The following is a 26,044-nucleotide window of genomic DNA, read 5'->3' on the forward strand; positions in this document are numbered from 1 at the left end:
GAAACCATTTCAAACATCTGCCTCTTATTCCAGTTTTTTCTAGCACATTTACTATTTTTTCATGCGACAAAGTGTCGAAGGCTTTACTGAAATCTATGAAAAGAGCGATGCATTGTTTTTGTTGACTTAAGTTTTTATTTATATGGTTTGAAAAGTGGCCTAGGAGTTGATTGATATTCTTGTTTTTTTGGAAGCCATATTGGTTTCTATTTATTATTTTATATTTGGTTAAGAAGCTGTTCAGTCTTCGCACTATAACCTCTTCCAGAACTTTTTCTAATATAGGAAGGATTGATATCGGTCTATAGTTTGCGTAATCTGCCTTACTTCCTCCTTTGTATATGGGTCTGATAAGTGATTGTTTGAGTATCTGGGGTATCGACGCTTCAGATATGCTTTGGTTTATTAAATTTGTTATTATGGGGGTGAGAAGAGAAGCATTATTTTTAATGTCAATGGGTCTAATATTATCAATGCCCGCAGATTTATTCGTATTTAGCGTTTTTAATATTCCATTAATCTCAAACTCCGTACACCCAGAGAAAAAATGACAACATCCGTGTATGAAATGACCACATCCGTGTATGATAGTGTATCAACCACGTTTGGTGTCAAAATGAGCACGCTGTTGTCATTTTGACACCGAGATTTTGGCAACGATTTCAACAACAGATGTGCATGAAATGAGCACATACGTGGTCATTTCGAGCACGCCCCGTTGTCAGATTGTCAACGCTTCGTTGTCAGATCGTCAACGCTTCGTTGTCAGATTGTCAACGCTCCGTTGTCGGATTGTCAACGCCCGTTGTCAGATTGAAATCAATGGTGGTCATTTTTTGATATCCGTTCCTTTTCCATTTTATACCCTTAGTAGAAGAAACGACATTTTTTGAAAAGTATTTTATTGAACGAAACCAATTACATAAATTCAATATAAATACATATTTGATTTAACAAAACAATTCGAATTACATATATTCAATGTATAGAAACAAATTAAATTAACTTAAATCTGAAATAAACTTTTCCATTATTCATAGGATATAAGTGAAATGGGTAAGTAATAAAATCTAAAATTGGTATTAAAAAAATTGTATCCTCATTCAGAGAACCAACTTCATACGATTGTAAATGGTAATCAAAGTTTTTAACTTTTACTTGGTTACATAAAATGTAAACATTTTCATTTTCAATTATTAAATGTTTAATTTTGAAAAGTTCAATTGCGGCATTATTTGTTGCTAAATAATAGTTTTTTTTATACCTAGTTCCCTTAAAAAAAATGTCATCAGACACTTTGCAATTTTGGTATTGCGTATATATAATCTTGAGCATCTGCAACCGAAATATAAAATAAATATTACTTTTAATGTTTATGATAAATCAGGAATTAAAATTTACCTATGCTGCTTGCCGTCAAAACATTTGCGAAGAGTTGTTTGCAATGTTCGTTATGAATATTTTTCCCATAATAATTGTAAATTTTTTTCTTAAATTGGTCCCATTTAGAAAGTAGAAGATTGCCTTTCTGTGGATACATAATATCGAAATCAATGTTGACCTAAAACGAAACATTAGTATCCATATACAAATAAATAGCTCATGGCTACTTACCAATTCTGAAGCTCTTGCATCGGACAACTTCGTCCATTCAAGGAGAAATGTATGGCTACTTAAATTTTTTATATCTCTTTGCCGTATGTTAAAAGATCTTTTCCATTTTTCGCAGATCGATCCCCAATCATTACATTCTCTTAGTAAGGAAGCTTTCAATGAATTTTCAACTGATTCATCAATTTCGGGAACATCTTTGTTACAAAAATTAGGAGATGTGTGAGTTGCTGCTTTGCTTGTGCTAGGCTCGGAAATCAAAAGCTTTATTCTTTTGGACTTCTTGTTTCTATACTTGGCATAAAGTTTTCCGCTTGCGTTGTTCTTTCCTTTTCTTGAAATGTAATAATAATCCTAAAAATAAAGACATATTATAAGTTAAGAAACTACATAATCAGATACGTTGTTTATATTGTTAATCTTACCCTCATTTCGTTTTCAAGAGGAAAAACGGAACAAATTTCATCCAATATGCGCATATAGTCTTGAGTGTAAAGAGTAACATTGTTGGTTAAAATATCTTCAATAATTATATTAATTATATCATCTCTTTGCTCGTCACTTAATTTCTTATTAACGCTACTACATTCAAGCGCTAGTTTCCCCTTCGAGGTATGTGTTAACAATTCCGTTAGATCCTATATTAAATAAAAAAACTACATTAACTATGCTTACACAAATATTACTCTTACCTTACCTCTGACAAAATTCCTTTGGCTTTTGAGCAGTTCGAACCTGTAGTGTCGGGAGTACCAGGAGTACTTGCAGGTGTCTCGTTGCGTTTCCACCATTCACCTATTTTAGATGGAACTGACATAGTTTCGTCATCAATCCCGAGCTATTGTTATGACAATATTAATACTGAGTTCAACACTGTAAAACAAATAATACGTACCTTTCGTTTTTTCCAAGCAAAGAGCTTTTCTCTGAATTCAACTCGCAGTCCCAATGGTGGCACTGCTTCCTTTAAATCTTCTTTTTTCAAGTACTGCAAACTGCGAAATGTTACATGTGATGCTAAAAGAACAAAAAAGAAAATTCTTTGTTAATTACACTGATTAACTGAAAAATTCATTTTTATTTACTTACCTTTTAATTGTTTAAAAAGCGACTCCATATTTATTCCTTTTAAGAACTCCCTTAACATATAATCGTCCTCATTGTTTTCCGCATCTTGACTGCTGCAATGGTTTGTATCGCGAACCACAACAATATTGCCATCGATTTCTAACAACTCACCAATGATATTTTGAGGATCTTGCGAATTATTATTCATTTTCAATAAATTTTTTGCACAATGCGTCCTTTCTCTTTCAATAACACGGAAAAAATGGTAAATATGCAGCCGATTGCACACGAGTAAAAAAAATGACAACGGTGGTGCATGATTCATACACGGTAGTTGCTAAAATGGCAACGATCGTGTACGATTCATGCACGTCGGTGTACAAAGTAACAACGGTGGTGCATCATTATGCAGGTGGTGGTGCATAATTCATACACGACCGGTGTCATATTGACAACGACCGTGTGTGAATCATGCACCACCGTTGTCATTTTTTACTCGTGTGTAATCGGCTGCAATTACCAATATTACAAATGGACAAATTAAGCACGGCTGTTGTTGGTACCGAAAGTTGACCACGTCTCGGTGTCAATTTGAGCACGTTCGTGCACAATTCACCAACAGCCGTTGTTGAAAAATATAACAACGGGTCGTTGCGAAAATGACAACATACGTGCTTGATTTCGCAACGGGATTTTTCCCTCAGTGTAGCATTTTCCATGAACATTGAGTTTTGTATGACTCTTTCCGTACGTATATTCAATGTTATTATATTGCACTGATGAACTATATTTAATACATTTTGGCTAAAGTTTGACGCAAAATTATCGGATATTTCTTTAATATTTTTCATGTTAAAGCTAAGCTTGATATGATCATCTATATTTGTTGTTTTCTTTCCAATAACATTATTTATAACCTGCCATGTTCCACGCATATTGTGTTTATTTCTAATAAACTGATGATATATATGATCGTTTTTGGCTTTACTTATAAGTTTATTTAGTTTGTTATTAAAATTTTTATAAACAATTTCGTTGGTTTTGTTGAGTTTATTTTTAGCCCACTTTTTGTACAACTTGTCTCTAATAGCACAAGAATTAAGTATGTATTCATTCATCCATGGGAGACCATTGCGGTTTTTCTTTTTTGAGTGTTCTATTGTTGAATTTTCATATATCTTGTTAAACGTTCTGTATATATTATTAAAAAGATCATTTGCATTATTAGATATGATTATAATTTCTTCCCAATTAATATTTCTTATTTGCCTATTAACATTGTAGGTATTGATTTTATATTTATTGTTGTTTTGAATGTCTTGCTTTTCATTCTTATTTGTTTCATCTACACTGGCAAATAACGCATGGTGATCTGATATTTCTGTCGTTACAATTGCGGAGTAAGCCTCCTTTAGATTTTTGTTCCATCTGATTGTGATGTGATCTATGCATGTTTTTGTAGTTCGCGTTTCGTCTTCTCTTGTTGGGTTAGATATCATACATTTCAATCCATTTGTTGACAGAATGCCAAGATATTTTGACGTTATTGAATTTTTTTTAAGGATATCGATATTAATATCGCCTATTAATATTAGTTTTTCTTTGTTACCAATATTTATTAGAATTTGTTCAAGTTCGAGCAAGAATAAAGTTGTGCTTTTGTTTGGAGGTCTATATATCGCCAATACTGTGAAACTTGAATCTTTGTTATCCGTAATGTTTATCCTTCCAATTTCAGACGATGACATGTTTGTGTTCAAATTTTTAAATTGCATAGTGTCTTTAATATACACAGCAATTCCTCCTCCTTTAACAGCTCTGTTTAAAAATATGGAATTAAATCCATCTATATTATAGAACGAATTCTCATCATCTGTTATGTTTGTTTCACAAAGAACTATCAGATGTAATTTGTTTATTATTTTGGAAATGTTGGCTAAAAAAGTCAAGAAATTTTTTCTGAGAGATCTTATATTCATATGTATCATAGACACAGAGAAATTTATATATTTAGCATTTATTTCATTGAAATTGCAGATTGTATCTTTTATAAAATTCATTGTTTTTTTTTTAATATAAAATCCAAATATTTTACGAAATTAAAGAAACAAATTTAAATTTGTATATTTATTGTGTTTTTTATTAATTCAGTCTTTTAATATTCTAGTTTTATCAGCATTTAATTTGGTGCTTTCTCTTTGATAGGCTCTTTCTTTTCGTTGTGCAAAAATTTGTGGGGTAAACTGTGAAAAACTTACATTGTTTCGCTTATACTTTCCAAATCAAAATAATCAAAATAATTATCAAAATAAATCGAGAATTTTCATTCTTTCGAGCATAAATACATCCGTTTCGAACCCAAACAAATTTCCATTTACACTCCTTTGCTCTAGTTTTGGTCATCCAAAGCAAGCGCCTGTTGTGTGGAGTTAACTCATCATTTAGAAATATAGTATTTTCAATTCCACCTTCATCAACTCCTTGGCATACTTGCAGTCGGTGCCTGTTTATTTTTTTCATTACCTCTCGTTTTTTACTTATCGATGAGAACTCTATAATTATTTTGTTCTTTTTATCTATCTTCACAGTTCTCTCAATATCGGAGTTGCAAATTTGCACTCCCGTTTTCTCAACAATTTTGGCTACCAGTTCACTGACCTCGATATTCATGTTTTTAACGTTGCTTATTTCAATGTTTTTGTTTATCGCTTTTTGTTCTAACTTTTCTATTCTCTGGTTGAGTATCTGAATTTGTGCACATCTTTCTTGATCTTTCTCATTTAATTTCTGAATTTGTTCGCTTCTCTCTCTATCTCTCTCATACAAGTCGAGTATTTGTGTTGTTAGTGTTGATACATTCTTGTTCATATCTTCTCTCGTTTCATCCAATTTCGTACTCATTGTTGTAATACTCTCCGTGAGTTGTTTTATGCAATTTTCTAGCTTAACGAAACCGATTTTAAACTCTTCTATGTCTCTGTTTTGTGATAAGCTTTCGTAGTTTTTATTTAAGGAGGATGTTGGTGTATTATTGTTTTTAAATCTCTTGCTACAGTTAGCTTCATCACTCTCGGTTCTTTGCTGTTTGCTTTGTTGACTGCCAGAGTTATGTTGATGGTGCTCATTTTCACTTGGTAAAACCAAATATCCAATGTTGGGAGATTTTGATGTACACTTTTGACATCTCCATCCTACTCTTTTCGTATGGCTCATGCTTTTATATGAGCTCTCAGAGAGTGAACAGCAAGGAGAAAAATGATATTGCCCATTACAGTAATAACATCGAACAAAAAAATTGCTTTTGATTTCCAACAAACATTGTCCACAAATATTTTTAATTTGTTCCTCGGTTACCGACATTTTTATTATTACTTTACTAAATAATTCACTAAAAAAACCAATAGGTAAAAAAAGACTTGGAAATTGTTTGCTTTTTGATTAATTGGATTAAATGATTTGCAGAGAAAATTGCTTTATTTAACGTGCGTACCGACAGTGCGTTCGATCTCTTTGAAGGATACAGCGGACTATAGAAGAGCTCCAGCTCTTCTTTGGACTATGGAAGAGCTCCAGCTCTTCTTTGGACTATAGAAGAGCTCCAGCTCTTCTTTGGACTATAGAAGAGCTCCAGCTCTTCTTTGGACTATAGAAGAGCTCTAGCTCTTCTAGGAACTACAGAAGAGCTCCAGCTCTTATAGCTCCATATAAGGACTATAAAAGAGCTCCAGTTCTTATATGGACTATAAAAGAGCTCCAGCTTTTATATTGACTATAGAAGAGCTCCAGCTCTTATATGGACTATAGAAGAGCTCCAGCTCTTCTATGGACTTTAGAAGAGCTATGGCTCTTCTATGGACTTTGGAAGAGCTCTAGCTCTTCTAGCGACTATAGAAGAGCTCTAGCTCTTCTAGCGACTATAGAAGAGCTCTAGCTCTTCTAGCGACTATAGAAGAGCTCTAGCTCTTCTAGCGACTATAGAAGAGCTCTATCTCTTCTAGCGACTATAGAAGAGCTCTAGCTCTTCTGGCGATTATAGAAGAGCTCTAGCTCTTCTAGCGACTATAGAAGAGCTCTAGCTCTTCTATGGACTATAGAAGAGCTACTACTCTTCCATCGTCCATTTTTCCCTGCTGTGTTGATATCTTCTTTGTAGTAGCCTCACAGCCCACCTGATTAAATTGTCATTTAGCCATTTTTCAGATACCAGTATCTGTGCGTTAGCGTGCGTGTGTGTGTATCTCTGGCAACATTGTTTGCCAAATGGTGTGGGCCAGTGGTAGCCAAGTGGCCAGGTAGCTTCTGGGACAAATATGAAGTGAAATGGATGATAATTAAAGTTTATTAAACCAACAACAACAACAACAGTAGGCTTTTCCTTCATTTCCTTTTTATGCTCTCGTTTTTCTTGCTTTTCATTTGTTTCAAAAAAAAAAAGAAAAATGGAAAAGAATTGCAAAAGTCTAAAAATATCTGCTGCTCCACATAGGGTTTTTGTTGGTCAAACAATATCAATGGCAGAAGTTTGTTGTTGGTGTTGTTGTTGTTGTTGCTGTTAAAAAGCTAACAAACAAACAATCGGCTCAGTTAAAAAAAAGCTGTTAAAATAAAACTTTATTTAAATGGTTGGCTGCTGCTGCTGCTAATCAAATGGCAAACATGGCCATAATCATGAATAAAAATGTGGCAAGATAAAGGTGGAAGGAGGACAGGAGGACAGGAGTAGAGAGAGAGATATGCAGTGAACCGTAACTCGGCTGTGAAGCTTCTGGTCGGTCAGCAGCTACTCAATTATGTTGCCAGTGACTGACTGGCTGGCTACCTGCCTGCTTGAGGAATCATTCATTCTACACCATTTCCAATTAAAATTGAAAAGCAAAGCAGAGAGGGAGAAAGAAAATCGCATTGAACAAAAGGTAATGTAACCTTGTACGGCCTTTTAGCCCACAAAATGCTTTGGAAAGTCTGATGATGAGGAGGAGGATGCTTTGCTAGAGAACAGGCGGACTTTGCCTCGTTTTGGCAGGTTAGGGGGTCAAAGGTGGCCATTGAAAGCCACTGACTCATGTGGCAGGTGAATCCCCAGTCCCTCATTCTCTTTCCTCCAAACCCCCACCCCCCATTGAAGCTATGGCTGCTATGTATCTTTCCAGGTCATTGGTTGGGTTAATTTAAATTTTGTTTTTGTTTGCCTGCTATGCATGTTTGTGCATGTTTGATACAAAAGATATTGCATTTTACCCGCTGCTGCCCGCTGCCCTGCTCTACTTTAATGGCATTTTTCATCTGCAGTCGTCATAGATTGTTTTTTTTTCCAATTCGCTCAAAGAAAATCACATGGCTTGAATGGTTGGATTGATGAATGGAGGTCAATGGATGGACTCAGCTGCAAATGAATTAATTTAATTGAGCCAATTATGATTGTTTGTTGATGATTTTGTTTAATTGCCAGCTAAACTGTAAATAATATAAGAGTTTAAAAAGCTGTGATTGAATGGATGCTCCGATTGAACGGGCAATTTTCTTTGAGTGTAGATTTACAGACAAAAATCAAATCCAATCACATCCGAGTATCGAAAGAGAAAATATGGGACAAAATGCCTTTCAATTTCCATGGATGGGAAAGGGAAAAGTTAGAATGCGGGGAAAAATTTAGTAGACTTTTCCATAAATTATCTGGACCACGGAAATGGCCAGAAATGCCTATCGAAACTTTTCCCTTTATTTTGTGCTGGATTTTTCTTTTTTTACCCTCAGAAATATGACCAGAGAGGGTATATAACATTTGATACGGCCGAAACAGCCTCATTAATAACGGTTTCAGACCCTAGGTCTCTTTGGACCAACTCCGTTTCAGGACATTTGGAGTCGAATTAACGATGTCGGTCCTTCCGTCTGTCTGGCTGGTGCGCACGATAACTCTCGAAGTGATTTTCCGATTTGATCCAAACTTGGTACATCGTAATATTAATGTCAAACTAACATCGAGTTCGGTGATGGGCAATATCGGGCCACTCCTTCTGGTACCTCCTAAATATTTTAAGTAATTATAACTCTCATAAAATGTAATGTAAGTGTCCGATTGTCTTTAAATTATTCTCATCTCAATATTTCCATCATCACAAGATCTCTTATAAAGATGATAGAGATCGGACCATTCCTTCTGGTACCTCCCCCATAAAATGTCAAAATTTTCAAAGAAAATAATTCACTGCACAGAAATGGAAAGGATAATACGATTTTGCTCCAAATTTGCATATCCTAATATTACCATCAGTGCTAGGTCAGGTGCGAAAATGGGCAATATCGATCCACTCTATCAAGTACCTTCCCCACAAAGGGTCAAAATTTTGAATAATTTTAACATTTATAAAATGTGATGTAAGTCTCCGATTGTCTTCAAAATACACAAATCACAATATTTTTACTAACCCAAGGTCTGGTGTGAAGATGGGATATATCGGTCCACTCTTTGTGGTACCTCCCCCACAAAGGGTCCACATTTTGAATAACCATGAAGCTGATAAAACACAAAATTAACATCCGATTCCATTCAGACACGGCATATCTCAATATTTCTATCAACACAAGATCTGTTATAAAGATGGTAGAGATCGGACCACTCCTTCTGGTACCTCCCCCACAAATGGTTAAAATTTTGAAAAACAAAAACGATCATAAAATCCGAAATAAGCACCAGATTCCCTTCAAATTTCTCACATCAGATTATTTCTACTAACGCAAAATGTTCTGTGAAGATGGGACATAAGGGTCCACTCCTTCTGGTACCTCCCCCACAAAGGGTCAAAATTTCGAATAACCATGAAGCTCATAAAACGCTGAATTAACACCTGATTCCATTCAGACTTGGTACATCTCAATACTTTCATCAACACAGAATCTGTTATAAAGATGGTAGAGATCGGACCATTTCTTCTGGTACCTCCCCCACAAAGGTTCAACATTTAGAATAACAAAAACGACCATAAAATCCGAAATAAGCATCCGGTTCCCTTCAAATTTCTCACATCAGATTCTTTCTACTAACGCAAAATGTTCTGTAAAGATGGGTTATATCGGTCTACTCCTTCTGGTACCTCCCACACAAAGGGTCAAAATTTCGAATTTCCATGAAGTTCAAAAAACGCGAAATTAACATCCGATTCCATTCAGACACGGCACATTTCAATATTTTCATCAACACAAGATCTGTTATAAAGATGGTAGAGATCGGACCACTTCTTCTGGTACCTCCCCCACAAAGGTTCAACATTTAGAATAACAAAAACGACCATAAAATCCGAAATAAGCGTCCGGTTCCCTTCAAATTTCTCACATCAGATTCTTTCTACTAACGCAAAATGTTCTGTGAAGATGAGATATATCGGTCCACTCCTTCTGGTACCTCCCCCACAAAGGGTCAAAATTTCGAATAACCATGAAGCTCATAAAACACAAAATTAACATCCGATTCCATTCAGACACGGCATATCTCAATATTTCTATCAACACAAGATCTGTTATAAAGATGGTACAGATCGGACCACTCCTTCTGGTACCTCCCCCACAAATGGTTAAAATTTTGAAAAACAAAAACGATCATAAAATCCGAAATAAGCATCAGGTTCTCTCCAAATTACACACTTCACAATATTTTTACTAACCCAAGGTCTGGTGTGAATATGGGATATATCGGTCCACTATTTCTGGTACCTCCCCCATAAAGGATCAAAATTTCGAATATCCATGAAGCTCATAAAACACAATATTAACATCCGATTCCATTCAGACACGGCATATCTCAATATTTTCATCAACACAAGATCTGTTATAAAGATGGTAGAGATCGGACCACTCCTTCTGGTACCACCCCCACAAATGGTTAAAAATTTTGAAAAACAAAAACGATCATAAAATCCGAAATAAACATCAGGTTCTCTCCAAATTACACACTTCACAATATTTTTACTAACCCAAGGTCTGGTGTGAAGTTGGGATATATCGGTCCACTCCTTCTGGTACCTCCCCCACAAAGGATCAAAATTTCGAATATCCATGAAGCTCATAAAACGCTGAATTAACACCTGATTCCATTCAGACTTGGTACATCTCAATACATTCATCAACACAGAATCTGTTATAAAGATGGTAGAGATCGGACCATTTCTTCTGGTACCTCCCCCACATAGGGTTCAAGATTTAGAAAAACAAAACGCTCAACAAAAGCGAAATAAGCATCCAACTCTCTTCAAATTTCACACATTCAAATATTTTTGCTAACGCAAGATCTGTTGTGAAAATGATATAAATCTGCGAACCCCTTCAGTTACCTCACCCACAAAGTGTCACAATTTTCAATACTTTTATCTGTCATAACTTGCGAAATAATTCGGCGATTCTTTACAATTTGCTCTATCCAAAAATTTCTCTCAACCAGAAACCTGCGATGAATATGGAATTTATGCGAACTCATAAATTCGGATATAAATGTTCGATTTTTTTGTAATCTTGCCCATACCAATATTTTTATCTGTATTAGATGAAGTATGAAAATGGAATATTTCCGTCCGCTATATTTGTTACCTCAAGCATTTTTCCACATTTTCCAAAAATTTGCACATATCTCATATAGAATTTAGGAAGTAGTCGATATAGTCCAAATCTGGCACGTTGTAATATTTTTATCGGTCTTAGATCAGATGCGAATTGATCAATATTGGCCAACTGCTTCGGAACCTCCCCCATAAAGGGTCAACAGTTTGAAATATCATTTGTCAAAGCTGGCGGTATACATATGTCGGAAAAACCGACTGATACTATTTTACTTGTTTTGTTGCACAAAGGTATAGATAACCATATCTCTCCCTCTCTTTTTTTCTTTCTCACATAAATAAATCTTATTGTTTACAAACATAACTGAAATCTACTCACACATGCATATTTCAATCAATCCTTGGTGTTTATGTATCTTCATATTAGAATAAAATATTTATAATAAGCACATTTTCCGTGACGCTAATGACGTTCCGAGCAATTAAGTTCTCAAATGCATCGTCGTCATCATCATCTTCTTAGATGTTATTGTGGAATAATGTAATCAACACATATTACAAAAGGGAACCACTATGAAGTTGTCTGTCAGTAGATTTTCTCACTCTCTCTCCCTTCCCGTCTCTCTCTCTCTCTCTCTCCCAATGGTTACTCATCATCATCATCTTAGATGTTATTGTGGAATAATGTAATCAACACACTTTACAAAAGGGAACCACTATGAAGTTGTCTGACAGTCGATTCTCTCACTCTCTCTCCCTTCCCGTCTCTCTCGCTCCTTTCAGTGGGTACTCATAAAGACCAGGAAAACTCTAAACATCAGCCATATGCCCATTGTTGATTTGCCAGCACAAAGATGCCCACTGTCAGCGCTAGACCCCGACCAGCCCTTTCCTTGCCTCAGCAGACGGATATTCCAACTAAAGACAAAAAAAAAAAAGGAATCAAACATCAAAAGTCCACAAAGTGTTGCATTTAAAGAAAATTATTATCATCTGTGATGCATCCACAAAGAACAACTACAGCAGCAACAACAACACTAACAACAAGAAAACAGAACAAAACCATGCCATTGTTGTACAAAAAAAAAAAAAAAACACATACATTTCTATAATAAAAAACAAAATAACAAGAAGTAGAATCTTTAAAAAAATACATAGAGTATGAAGAGAATATGTACTCACATAAACAAATAGCTGGGGAGACATACAGATGCACATACACATATTTACATATTTATAATAAACATTAAAAATGTTTATGTATAAATGTATAAATTTTGTTAAATATCATGAACTATTCTCTGGGCCACATTGTGGAACGCTTTCAGTGAATAGACTATAAACAACTTTAAAGAATACTGATAGAGAGAGCAAGAGCGAGAGAGAGAGAGCCAGAGAGAGTAAACGGAGTGCCATGAAAAGGGTATTTCTTTGTTGTTGTCGTTGCATCAAAGGGAGAAATGTATATTTTCACAATAAAAAAAATATTGCCGAAAAGTGAAAAGTCTAAATAAAAATAGTTTCAATGGAATTTTTTAAGGATTTACTCTGGAGCACTAACGTAGATCCTTGAAATTTTAAAAGTCTGGATTTTGATGAAACCCCTTATGTTGCCTTAAATGGGGTTTTTTTTTATAGGAATTTTTGGATGGATCAAACCGGGATCAAACTCTGAATTTTTGAATTAATCCACATGTGGATCATTCTTCAGCATTCTTTAATGGATCCGTACAGTTAGTGGTCCTGGATTTTTAAAGGAATTTTTGGTGGATCCTTACAAAACTTTAAATGTGGTTTTTTAAGGGAATTTTTGGGGGGTCCACAAAAACATGGATTTTTATATGGGTTTTATATCGATTTTTTCGACAGATATATACCACCAACCTTGGTTTATGATTATTCAAACGGTTGACCCTTTATTGGGGAGGTTCCGAATCAGTTGGCCAATACTAAGCAATTTGTATCTGACCTAAAACTATTACCACGTGCCAGATTTGGACTATATCGACTACTTCTTTCACCTTTTTTGAGATATGTGCAAATTGTTGGAAAATGTAGAAATATGCGTGGGGTAACATATATATATAGCGAACCAAAGTATTCCATTTTCATACTTCATCTAATACAGATAAAAATATTGGTATGTGCAATATTTGAAGGAAAAGGAACATTTATATCCCATTTTCTGAGAAATCATACATTCCGATAAATTCCATATTCCATATTTCATGCTTTTGGTTGAGAGAAATATTTAGAAAGTTATAAAAAATCACCAAATTGTTTCGCAAGTTATGAGAGATATAAGCATTGGAGATTGTGACTCTTTGTGGGTGAGGTACCTGAAGTTGTTTGCAGATTTATATCATCTGCACAACAGATCTTGCGTTAGCAAAAATATTTGGATGTGTGAAATTTGAAGAGAGTTGGATGCTTATTACGCTTTCTTTGAGCATTTTGGTTTTTCAAAAATCTTGAACCCTAAGTGGGAGATGTACCAGAAGGAATGATCCGACCTCTACCATCTTTATAAATGATCTTGTGTAAATGGATATATTGAGAAATGTCAAGTCTGAATGGAATTGGATGTTAATTTCGTGTTTTACGAGCTTCATGAATATTTCAAATTTAGACCCTTTTTGGGGGTAGTACCACAAGAAGTGGATCGATATATTTCATCTTCACATCAGACCTTTGTTTTATAAAAATATTGTGGAGTGTGCAATTTGAAGAAAACCAGTTGCTTATTTCGGATTTTATGATTGTTTTGGTTATTCAAAATTTCGACCCTTTTGTAGGGGGATGTACCAGAAGGAATGGTCCGACCTCTACCATCTTTATAACAGATCTTGTGTTATCAAAAATGTTGAGATATGTGAAATATGAAGAGAACCGGATGCTTATTTCGGATTTTATGATCGTTTTGGTTATTCATAAATTTGACCCGTTGTGTGGGAGGTACCTGGAAAATGGTCCGATCTCTACCATCTTTATAACAGATCTTGCGTTTATCGAAATATTGAGATGTGCCAAGTGTGAATTGAACCGAATAACAATTTCGCGTTTTTAGAGCTACATGGATATTCAAAGATTGGACCCTTTGTAGGGAAGGTACCACAAGGAGAGGACTCTGACGTCATATTTTATAATATTTATAATTATTCAAAATTTTGACCCTTTGTGGGGAAGGTACTTGATGGAGTTGACCGATATTGTCCATTCTCGCATCTGGCCTAGCACTGATGAATATTTTTATGAAAATATTGAATTTAAAACATCATGGACCTTTTCCAAAAATTCGTAGATTTTTTAGGATTTTTAGTAAAAAAAAAGAATTAAAAAAAAATCTCAAATACTTTTGACCTGTCTGTCCCCTGTCCATAAATTGGGGATTTTTTTTCGAAATTCTTACTAGAAAAAAATTATGATTTTTATACCCTCAGCCATATGGCTACAGAGGGTATATATCATTTGATACGGTCAAAACGTGCCTAGTCGAAATAACGGTTTTAGACCCTAGGTCTCTTTGGACCAAATCCGTTTCAGAACATTTGGAGTCGATCTACCGATGTCCGTCCGTCCGTCCGTCTGTCTGTCTGGCTGGTGCGCACGATAACTCTTGAAGGGAGTATCCGATTTGATCCAAACTTGGTACATCGTAATATTTTTGTCAAACTTAGATCGAGTTCGGAGATGGGCAATATCGGTCCACTCCTTCTGGTACCTCCCACACAAAATGTCAAAATTTTCAAAGAAAATAATATGTTGCACAGAAAGAGAAAGGATAATCCGATTTTGCTCCAACTTTGCATATACCAATATTTGCGTCCGTGCTAGGTTAGGTGTGAAAATGGACAATATCGGTTCACTCCATCAAGTAACTATTGCAACTCTCATAAAATATGATGTAAGAGTCCGATTGTCTTCAAATTTCACACATCTCAATATTTATATTAACCCAAGGTCTGGTGTTAAGATAGACAATATCGGTCCACTCCTTCTGGTACCTTCCCCATACAAGGTCAAAATTTTCAAAGAAAAAAAAAAACAAACAAAAATTATTTTCTGCACAGAAAGAGTACCAATAATCCGGGTTTGCTCCAACTTTGCAAATCATAATATTTTCGTCAGTTCTAGGTCTGGTAAAAAAGTGGATATTATTTGCCCACTCTATCAAGTACCTCCCCCACAAAGGGTAAACATTTTGAATAATTATAATGTGGTGTTAGAATCCGACTGTCTTAAAGTTTCACACATTCCAATATTTTCCTAAATCCAAGATCTGGTGTTAATATGGAAGATATCGGTCCACTCCTTCTGGTATCTCCCCACAAGGGGTCAAAGTTTGGAATAACCAAAACATTTATAAAACCCGAAATCAGGTTCTCTTTATATTTAATACATCCCATTATTTCCACTAACAAAAGATCCGTTAGTGAAGATGTAATATATCGGTCCACTCATTCTGGTACCTCCCCCAAAAAGGCTCAAAATTTTGAAAATCTATGAAGCTCATAAAAAGTGAAATTGACATCCGATTCTATTCATGACTTGGTACATCCCAAAATTTAAATTAACACAACACAATCCAAACTTAGCACGTCGCAATATTTATATCATATTTATTTAGGTCCGACAAGAAGTGGCTAATATTGGCCAATTCCTTCGGAACCAACTGCATAAAGGTTTAAACATTTGATCAATCAAACCAGAAGTCAAAAGATTTTAAAATAATCGAACATTGGCTGAGGGTATACATCTGTCGGCAAAACCGACCGAAACTTTTTAACTTGTTTTAAGAAATTTTGAAAACGTCCCTTTCGTTGAATATCAAAACTAACGTTTTTGGTACCCTATGGTCCGTTTGGAGGCATTTTAGTTCCAATTTAGAAAATGCAGCCGCATCTAATGCCTTCACATCCAAAGTGGTTCACATTCAAAATTTGGGAATTTTAGAGTTGCCTCTTCATAAAATGCCAGGTGAGACTTGTAGTACCCTCTCATAATTTTCTACAAAAATTATGTACATTTTTTTTAATAATTTATCTCCCAAGAAAAAGGTCCTCTTCTATTTTTTGTCATTTTATTTTTCTCTTCATCGATTCCACAACTTTTTTCCGCCTCTCCTCGCTTTTTCCCCAATCACCTTTCATATATTCACCGTTAAACACCCACTTCATGGTTAACAATTTCGGAAAATTGTTTACCAAAAAAAAAGAAGAAATTTAAATGCAATGCCATGTCATGATATGAAAATGAAGTTACCTTGATTTTCCCCCAAAGATTGCAAATTCGTAATGCAGCTGCTGGGAGGGTGAGGTGCGTGGCAAGCAATGTCGCGGCCTATCTTTGGGCCACAACAAGTGTGTGTGTGTGTGGATAAAACGCTTGTTGTCTCATGGATCGTTCAGCCCCCCATATCGCTACTCTCAAGTAGTAGTATTAAGCGTTGCAAAAAATAAATGAAACTGTGATTGTTTTTGCCTTGAATGTGGGTACGTACGTACTTTCAGCTGTTAATTGCAATTCATGGCATATGTGAAATGAGTGAAGAGAGGGAAAGAGAGGCTTCCCCTTATTTCTCTATTCTCCCACCAGAAAAGTTCTCAGTACTTTTGCCGTTACATACATTTGTAACTCTGAGAATTATTCTTCCATTCTGTTGGAGTTTGTTGTTGTATTGCCACCGAAAATGAAGTTGAAAGAAAATTGCAAGGGATAATAAGGAGGTTTAGGAGGGGAGAGTGTAGAGAGACTTGGTAGTTAGTTAGTTGTTGTATTATCTCATTTTTTTTCCAGGGAAAAATAAACTTTTACCTGGCTTGAGTTAAGACGGAAGGATGGATGGCTTAATGAAAGTACAAATGCAAAAGAAAATGAAAAAAAAACGGGACAGGTTACACTTATTATAACGCGATGTATTAGGGTGGTACATGGTATTTTACATAGATAGTGGGATTTTTTTGTAAAACCATTGGTGGGCAAAGCTGTCCAAAAACATACGTTAGCGGCACTGGTTATTCTCTTTTCTCTCTCTCTCTTTTCTTGAGAGATTTTTAATGGCAAATTCTCAGTTACGCTCATACCCATATACTCAATTCTGATATGCACATCATTTTTATACCCTCCATCATACATACTATGGAGGGTATGTTAAGTTCGTCATTCATCGAAATAATAATAATAAATAATAATTCTTGATCAGCGTAAAATTCTAAGACGATATAGCCCTGTTCGTCCGACCCTCTGACCCTCTGTTGTAATCACGCTAGAGTCAAAACGAATAAAGATAGGAGGCTAAAATTTTGCATAGATCAGTCTTTTATATGCAGGCAGGTCACGTTCGAAGTTGGGCTATATCGGTCCACGATATCGTATAGGCCCCCATATAATGGTACCACCCCAATATTTGGTATTTTGATGATAGTAGCCAAATTTGGAATAACTCTAGTAAAAACTTTTCGATTCTTTCGAAATTTTTTCCAAAGGTAGGTATGTTTACCCTGACCCCGGGAAACTATTTTTTCTTGGGGGACCCGGGACCCAAGATTTTTGACGAAAGTCCGGGATCAAGACCCCGCCTGGGCCCGGATCCAGGTATAGACAATATGGGTATCGATTGAAAGCTTATGGAAATACCTATCCAACAAGTGGTCAGGAAGGGGTAAGTTGTCATGGGTCGGAAGTCGATTTTTTAGACTCGGATTTTTTATGAAACCCCCAAAAAGTCAAAAAGGGCCCATTATGGGTGTTAACAAAATTGTTTCCAAATTATAGCTGACACTCTTACCTTTCGGGGTCTTGAACCCGGACTTTCGGGTCAAAAATCTGGGGTCCCAGGTCCGTCCCCCAACAAAAAATAGTTTCCCGGGATCAGGGTAAAAATACCTACCACTGGAAAAAGTTTCGAAAAAATTGAAGTGTTTTTACTAAACTAGAGTTAAGCCCCAAATTTTTCAATGAAATTGTCTGAACCCCCTAGAAGAGTATTGTCCACGATATCGTATATCCCTCATATAACGGTACCTCCCTATATTCGATGTTTTTATGGTGTTTAACCACATTTTTCAATGGAATTGTCTAAAAATCCATACTAGAAGTTCTTTTGAAGCACTTAACCCCTTGGAAGATAAATGTCCCCGATATCGTATAGCCCACATACAAGGGTACACCCCCCCCATAATCGATATTTTGACGATTTTAGGGACATTATTCACCGGAATGGTTTCAAATTTAGAATTCGTAATGGGCACTACAGCCTATGACAGAAAATTGTCCATGTAGGTCCAGGTCTTCGTATAGGTCCCATATATACCAGTACCTCCCTATATTCGGTATTTTGACGATTTTAGGTACAATATTCACCGAAATTGTTTGAAATTTCGTCTTTGAAATTTAGAATGGGTACTACAGCCTGTGACAGAAAATTATCTATGCAGGCCCAGGTCCTCGTGTAGCCTCGATATAACAGCACCTCCCTATATTTGGTATTTTGATGATTTTAGATTCATTTTTCATCGATTTTTTTTCAAGTTTCGTATTTTAATTTCGTAATGGCTTATGACAAAAGTTGCCTATGCAGATCCACGTTTTCGTATAGACCCTAATATAACGACTATATTCGATATTTTTAAGATTTTCACAGAAATTTTAACGGATTTTATTTTTTTGAAAATTTCCAAATTCGTTTCAAATGGTGGAGGGTATTTAAAGTTCGGCCCGGCCCAACTTACTGCTTTTTTATTTGAAAAAAAATTCATTCTTTTTTATTTATTTCTTTTTTTTTTTTTGCAAAAACTTCCGAACCAAATCTCAGCTTGGCCAATAGCTGCTATCCTCCCCAATATTTTTGCCACCACACATATCATGCATGTCAGGCTTTTATCTTCTCTGACTGTCTGTCTGTCCCAATCATAATTGTTGTAAAGAAGTAGATAGGAGGGTGTAACAGGAACAAGAGAACATAATGATTATCTTGGCTCTGCAGCGCATCGACAGCATAAATGAATTTTCTGCTGGTTTTTGAAAAAGTTTCTGCTTTTCAGTTATCTTTTTTCTAATTGTTTTTGACATGAAAGATATCCATCCATCCAGCCAGCCATCCATCCATCCACCCGAGCAACAGGAAGATGGAGGAGCTACTGGGAAAACTTGGATACGGTGGAAATGCAAATAACAAAAACAACAACAACCTTTACAATATGTAATCAACTAGTTGTTGGGCAGAACTTTTGTTTCCACATCTAGTAGGTGCAAATACTTCCTGATTCCCAGAATTTCCCATTCTCAGACTTGCACTCAAAAAAAAAAAAAAGAATAATTTTTTTTTAAAAAACCATAAAATTATTTTTTTTCAAATAATGAGCTAAAACAATAGAAAACACATGAATCGGCCTCTTTGAAAATTTACATCGCAAAGTAACCCAAATAGAGGTGGCAAGTTCCCTCATCTTCCACTTTTTATACCCTACACCACAAGGTGGTCAGGATATTACGTCTTTGGGCATTTGTTTGTAACAGGAAACGATACGGGCCCATAGTTCATTTTGATGATCTGCATAGAATCACATTCTAAGTCGATTTATGTATGTCCGTCAGTGCGTCCGTCTGCCCGGCTCCCCATGTATTTTTGTAAACAATGTACAGGTAGCATTTATTGCCCGATTCAGAAGAAATTTTGCACAAATAATTTGTTGGGCCCAAGGATGAACCCTATTAAAATTGGAGATAATCTGTCGAAATTTAGATGTGCCTCCCATTCATATCTTCGTCCGATTTGCTTTTTATTGTGCACCAAACGGATAATATCAGCCCAATTGGGATGGAATTTGGTACTTACGATTAAATTCAGTCTAGAAACAAGTGTGTCAAATTTGATCGAAATCGCTTCAGATATAGCTATAGCTCCCATATATACCTTTCATCCGATTTGTTATTTTTGTCCTCTGCAGCCGTAATATGCCCTCCGTAACAACGATATTTGGGGAAATATATCAAATACAGCTCTGAAATACCTTTGCCAAATTTTGTCGAGATCGGTTCAGATTTGGATAGAGCTCCCATATATATCTTCGTCCGATTTGCCTTTATTGGGCACCAAACGTGTAAAATTAGTCGAAATGGTATGGAATTCGGTACTTATGATCAAATTCAGTCTAGAAACAAGTGTGTCAAATTTGATTGAAATCGGTTCAGATATAGCTATAGCTCCCATATATATTGTACATCCGATTTGTTATTTTTGTCCTCCACAGCCGTAATATGCATCCCATAAGAATGATATTTGGTACCAGATATCAAATACAGCTCAGAAATACCTTTACAAAATTTTATCGAAATCGGTTCAGATTCAGATATAGCTCCCATATATATCTTCGTCCGATTTGCCTTTTTTTGAGCACCGAACCGGTAAAATTAGTCCAAATGGAATGAAATTTGGCACTTACGATCAAATTCGGTTTAGAAACAAGTGTGTCAAATTTGATCGAAATCGGTTCAGATATAGCTATAGCTCCCATATATATTGTTCATCCGATTTGTTATATTTGTCCTCCACAGCCGTAATATGCCCTGCGTAACAACGATATTCGAGGAAATATATCAAATACAGCTCAGAAATACCTTTGCGAAATTTTATCGAGATCGGTTCAGATTTGGATATAGCTCCCATATATATCTTCGTTCGATTTGCCTTTTATTGGGCACCAAACGTGTAAAATTAGTCGAAATGGTATGGAATTCGGTACTTATGATCAAATTCAATCTAGAAACAAGTGTGTCAAATTTGATTGAAATCGGTTCAGATATAGCTATAGCTCCCATATATATTGTACATCCGATTTGTTATACTTGTCCTCCACAGCCGTAATATGCACTCCATAGGAATGATATTTGGTAGCAGATATCAAATACAGCTCAGAAATACCTTTGCCAAATTTTATCGAGATCGGTTCAGATTTGGATATAGCTCCCATATATATCTTCGTCCGATTTGCCTTTTATTGTCCACCAAACTTGTAAAATTAGTCGAAATGGTATGGAATTCGGTACTTACGATCAAATTGAGTCTAGAAACAAGTGTGTCAAATTTGGTGAGAATCGCTTCAGATATAGCTATAGCTCCCATATATATTGTTCATCCGATTTGTTATATTTGTCCTCCACAGCCGTAATATGCACCCCATAAGAATGATATTTGGTACCAGATATCAAATACAGCTCAGAAATACTTTTGCAAAATATTATCGAGATCGGTTCAGATTTGGATATAGCTCCCATATATATCTTCGTCCGATTTTTCTTTTATTGGGCGCCAAACGTGTAAAAGTAGTCGAAATGGGATGGAATTTGGCACTTACGATCAAATTCAGTCTAGAAACAAGTGTGTCAAAATTGATTGAAATCGGTTCAGATATAGCTATAGCTCCCATATATATTGTACATCCGATTTTTTATACTTGTCCTCCACAGCCGTAATATGCACTCCATAAGAATGATATTTGGTAGCAGATATCAAATACAGCTCAGGAATAGCTTTGCCAAATTTTATCGAGATCGGTACAGATTTGGATATAGCTCCCATATATATCGTCGTTCGATTTTTCTTTTATTGGGCACCAAACGTATAAAATTAGTCGAAATGGAATGAAATTTGGCACTTACGCCCAAATTGAGTCTGGAAACAAGTGTGTCAAATTTGATAGAAATCGGTTCAGATATAGCTATAGCTCCCATATATATTGTTCATCCGATTTGTTATATTTGTCCTCCTCAGCCGTAATATGCACTCCATAAGAATGATGTTTGGTAGTAGATATCAAATACAGCCCAGAAATACCTCTGCTAAATTTTATCAAGATCGGTTCAGATATGGATAGAGCTCCCATATACATCTTCGTCCCATTTGCCTTTTATTGTGCCCCAAAGGTGTAAAATTAGTCCAAATGGAATGAAATTTGGCACTTACGACCAAATTGAGTCTAGAAACAAGTGTGTCAAATTTGATCGAAATCAGTTCAGATATAGCTATAGCTCCCATATATATTATTTATCCGACTTGTTATTTTTGTCCTCCACAGCCGTAATATGCCCTGCATAACAACGATATTTGGGGAAATATATCAAATTTAGCTCAGAAATACCTTTGCCAAATGTTATCGAGATCGGTTCAGATTTGGATATAGCACCCACATACAGGGTGAGATGAAAAAACTGCAACCAACTTCAGACTGCTGTCATTTCTAAGCAACTCGTCCGACAGCTGTGAAAATTAGTCCAGTGATAGCTCATTATATTGTCTACAAGCGTACAAAAGCATTTTGGTGAGAATTTTCCAGAGAAAATATTATTCGTGATGGAATTCAAGCGCTATAGCGAGATTTCTTTATATTTGGCTGGAAAACCACAAGTGGCTATCGTTAAAGCACTCCGGGTGAGATTTAGACTCTTGACGTCTTGTGGGACCCATAGTAAAATTTTATGACAAATAATTTTGAGGAATATTTTGACTTGCTACGACGCCGTTTAAAGGTAGTTTTTAGCCATAATTCGCAAAAATGGCCTAAAAGACCCCTTTGGTTTCTCGATGGGGGGTTAAATTTCTTGGCGAACATATACCTCGTATTATTGCCTGCAATATTGCCGAAGACACTATATCCCTAAAATGCATGGATTCCGAGGAATCTTATTCCGAAAATGTCCAAAAATGTGGAAGAGGGCTTACTTTCCCCAACAACAAATAAATACGCTCAAATAGTACACACAAAATACTGCTGCATGGTCATCAACAATAAATCCCTCCTCTCCCCTCCCATCCTCCTACAAAATCTACAAGCAAACACCAATTCGAACTGACAGAAAAGAAAAACAATTGTTTGGAAATTTTATTGATTTTGAAAAAAAAATGGTTTATATTTCTTGGTATTTATTTTAGAATACAATTGCAATGCAAAGGCTATGTAACCCCTGCCCTCTACTCTCGGCAGCCATCATTCACACAAGTGGATCGGAAGCCAAAAACAGTTCTAAATATTCATTGTTAACAAATATTGTATGAGTAGTGTTCTTGGTATTGTTGTGGTTGTTGATTTACTTCAGTTCCCCATTTTTTGTTAATTAGAAACTGATTTTGTAATTTTTTATTCCAATTTCTGTGTTCAAAACAAAACAACTCGATATGTTCATTTGAATTACCAAAAAAAAAAAAAAAAAGAGAGCAGCCAACGCCAGGCACTGGCAATCCAAAGTCAAACAACTTCATTTCCAAATATGTTTTGGATAAGAATTGAATTCTAAAAATAGAAACGAATGCATTTGGTAACAGCCAGAACACAGAAACTCAATTCGTTTTATTTGGTATTTCCAAAGCAAATATGGGGAAATCAATTTATTATATACCAATGAGATTAATTAGAAATATTCAAAACACTAAAAATAATATTTTTCAAGAAATAAAAAATTTAGAATTTTTAAAAATTAATAAAATAAAATAATAATTTTCACTTAGATAATAATTTTGTCGATTCGATTTTTTCCATTTTTTCCGGTTTTGCTTTATTTTACCCTTTACCTACAATTAAATCTATAAAATAAATGAAATAGGCCCCCACCTACTAAATGCGATGAATTTACCAAAATTAACGCCTTCTCATTGTCTTCTTCTTTGTCGTTTGTTTTATTTTTCTCTCACACCACCTAAATGTTATTAAATTAATCATCATAATTATCCCACAAATGTTTTGTGTAGAAGAGATCATTTTACACCTTGGCCCCACTTGTTTTTGGCACAAGAAGCAAAAAACAACAACAAACGAAATCAAACACAAACAAGGTCTCTGTGAATCACTTTACAAATAGTAACAACAACTACAACAACAAAAACTGCATTAATTGTCCATTCATAAATTTCAAATCAAAAACATAATAACAACAATGAAAACGGCCGTTAACATTGTTTTTGTTTTACGAGTAGTGTTAGTAGTAATGGTGGTAGTGGTGTGAGAGGGAGTTAATAACCCATAAAGAAAACCCCCACCCCTCCCCCTCCATTTGGGATTAGATGTGAGATAAATGTGTCAAGCAGCTCTCAGTGTGTGTTATTTAGTTGCTATCTCTTTTAACTAGACGAGAGGTCGGTCATTAGCGGTGTTGTTGTGTGTGTTAAACTAATTTAAATAACCGTAACAATAGATCTCTCTCTCTCCCCACGATTTTAGTTAATCTCCCCAATTCTCCTACTCATGTTGTTAGTGGGGTACTGTCCGTTATGTATCGTAGTCGTCGTTGTTCGTAACAACCGATTGTTTGTTTACCTTTATAATTAAGTGGGTTGTGGTGGTATGTCATGAAAACGAGATGAAAACAAACAAAAGAAGGTGATGGCCAATATGGATGGGTGTTGTGGCGGAGACGGGGGTAAGGGGAGTTAATGAAATCTATAGGAGAACACACATGTTAATGACTTTACCACAGTTGCATTGTTTTGTTGTTGCTATTGCTGTTGTTTAGAAATGCATTCAATTTTACATGAGACACGAGCTGCTCTCGCTCTTGATTTGTGGTTAATTGTAACAGTAATGGAGACAACAATCCAAAGAGACAGAGAAAGAAGACGACAGACAGACAGACAATCGGCATGCGTTCGTCGTAGTAATGAATGCTTAACGGTGCTTAAATGTGAGTGAATTGACATTTATTTGGTGGTTTATGGAGACAATAACAACAAAAGCATCAATGGAAACAAACAAACAACAGGAATGTTCAACCTTAAGAGTTTAGGTTGCACGTTTACATTAGAACTTTTGAAGCAACCAAAGGCAGTGAGTTTATTTAAAACGGAATGATTTAACGTCAGTATTCAGGTTAGGAATGTAAAGATCAATTGGGTTATTAATAAAAAAACGATCGCATGGGTTTAAACAACAGCAACGTTTAACCTTTAGGGTTGATGTTGCACGTTTACATTGGGGTTATAAAAACGGAATGATTAACGTAAGTGCTTACATTAGAAATGTAAAGATCAATGGGGTTATTTCAAAGAAAGAGGGTAAAATATTTAAATAATGTCGATACAAACAATATACATTTTTAACTTTTAGGCTTAACATTGCACGTTTACATTTGAAATGTCAAGTGACAGTGGAATTATTTAAAATGACACAATAAACTTAAAGATTATCGTTAGTGTTTAAATTTGAAATGTATTCATCCAAGGGGATTATTTGAATAAAATAGAGGTTAAATGTACGTTTACATATAAATGGGTTAACCCACTGGATTTGAATTAAAATTGCCATTTCCATTATTTATACTTCAAATAAAATCCTCTTGAAATCCTCTAACCCTGCAAATAGTTCTACATACATTTTGACAGTGAGATAGGGTCAAAAGTATAATTTAGAAAAAAATTAAACATATGATTGCACTGATTAATTCTTTGACGATATAATGTAAATAATTGTTGATTTACCTTAAATAAAAGTGGAACAGGTGCAAAGAAAATTAATTTTTGTTTTTGAACAATAAATAACCACCCTTGTGCCAATGTAAGCAGTGATGTTTTATTGTGATTTTTTTTTGACATAAAATTTAAACCTTAAGCTTAGTATCCATATTTACATTACAAATAAAACGATCATTGCGGAGGTTTATTTCTTAAAACAAGAAAAAACTGAAATTTGTTCAAGATAAGGCCTAAGAAACGTTGAATTCTAAAAAATTAAGAGATTTACAGGAAGTGACAAAACAGTCTAAACGGAAGAGACTGTTCAGTAGTAAATTAGGGATATGTAGGTCGACTTTTGATTGATCTCCATTTTTTA

General features: G+C 35.3%; 2 protein-coding genes across 5 annotated transcripts in view; one reads left to right on the top strand and one right to left on the bottom strand.

Annotated features, from left to right (window-relative positions):
* Positions 1–26,044, top strand: part of LOC101892294 (membrane-associated guanylate kinase, WW and PDZ domain-containing protein 1) — a 71,362-nt gene that overhangs the window by 29,012 nt on the left and 16,306 nt on the right. The gene's annotated exons all lie outside the window — the stretch shown is intronic.
* LOC131804007 (uncharacterized) lies at positions 1,408–3,376 on the bottom strand. Its single transcript, XM_059126129.1, has 4 exons — positions 2,507–3,376; positions 2,309–2,449; positions 2,037–2,249; positions 1,408–1,965 (listed from the first exon to the last, which is right to left on the bottom strand). The coding sequence occupies exons 2-4, from the start codon at positions 2,426–2,428 to the stop codon at positions 1,417–1,419; spliced, it is 882 nt and encodes a 293-aa protein (XP_058982112.1). The 5' UTR covers positions 2,429–2,449; positions 2,507–3,376; the 3' UTR covers positions 1,408–1,416.

This window comes from Musca domestica, unplaced genomic scaffold (assembly GCF_030504385.1).
Source record: "Musca domestica strain aabys unplaced genomic scaffold, Musca_domestica.polishedcontigs.V.1.1 37, whole genome shotgun sequence".
Lineage (NCBI taxonomy): Eukaryota > Metazoa > Arthropoda > Insecta > Diptera > Muscidae > Musca > Musca domestica.

What these genes read in the sequence shown, in the direction of transcription:
- LOC131804007 (XM_059126129.1), bottom strand. Translation starts at nt 2,428, where the DNA reads ATGTCAGTTCCATCTAAAATAGGTGAATGGTGGAAACGCAACGAGACA. An exon ending in CCAAAGGAATTTTGTCAGAG is followed by an intron (nt 2,250 to 2,308) that starts GTAAGGTAAGAG and finishes TATTTAATATAG; the next exon opens with GATCTAACGGAATTGTTAAC. An exon ending in CTCTTGAAAACGAAATGAGG is followed by an intron (nt 1,966 to 2,036) that starts GTAAGATTAACA and finishes CTTTATTTTTAG; the next exon opens with GATTATTATTACATTTCAAG.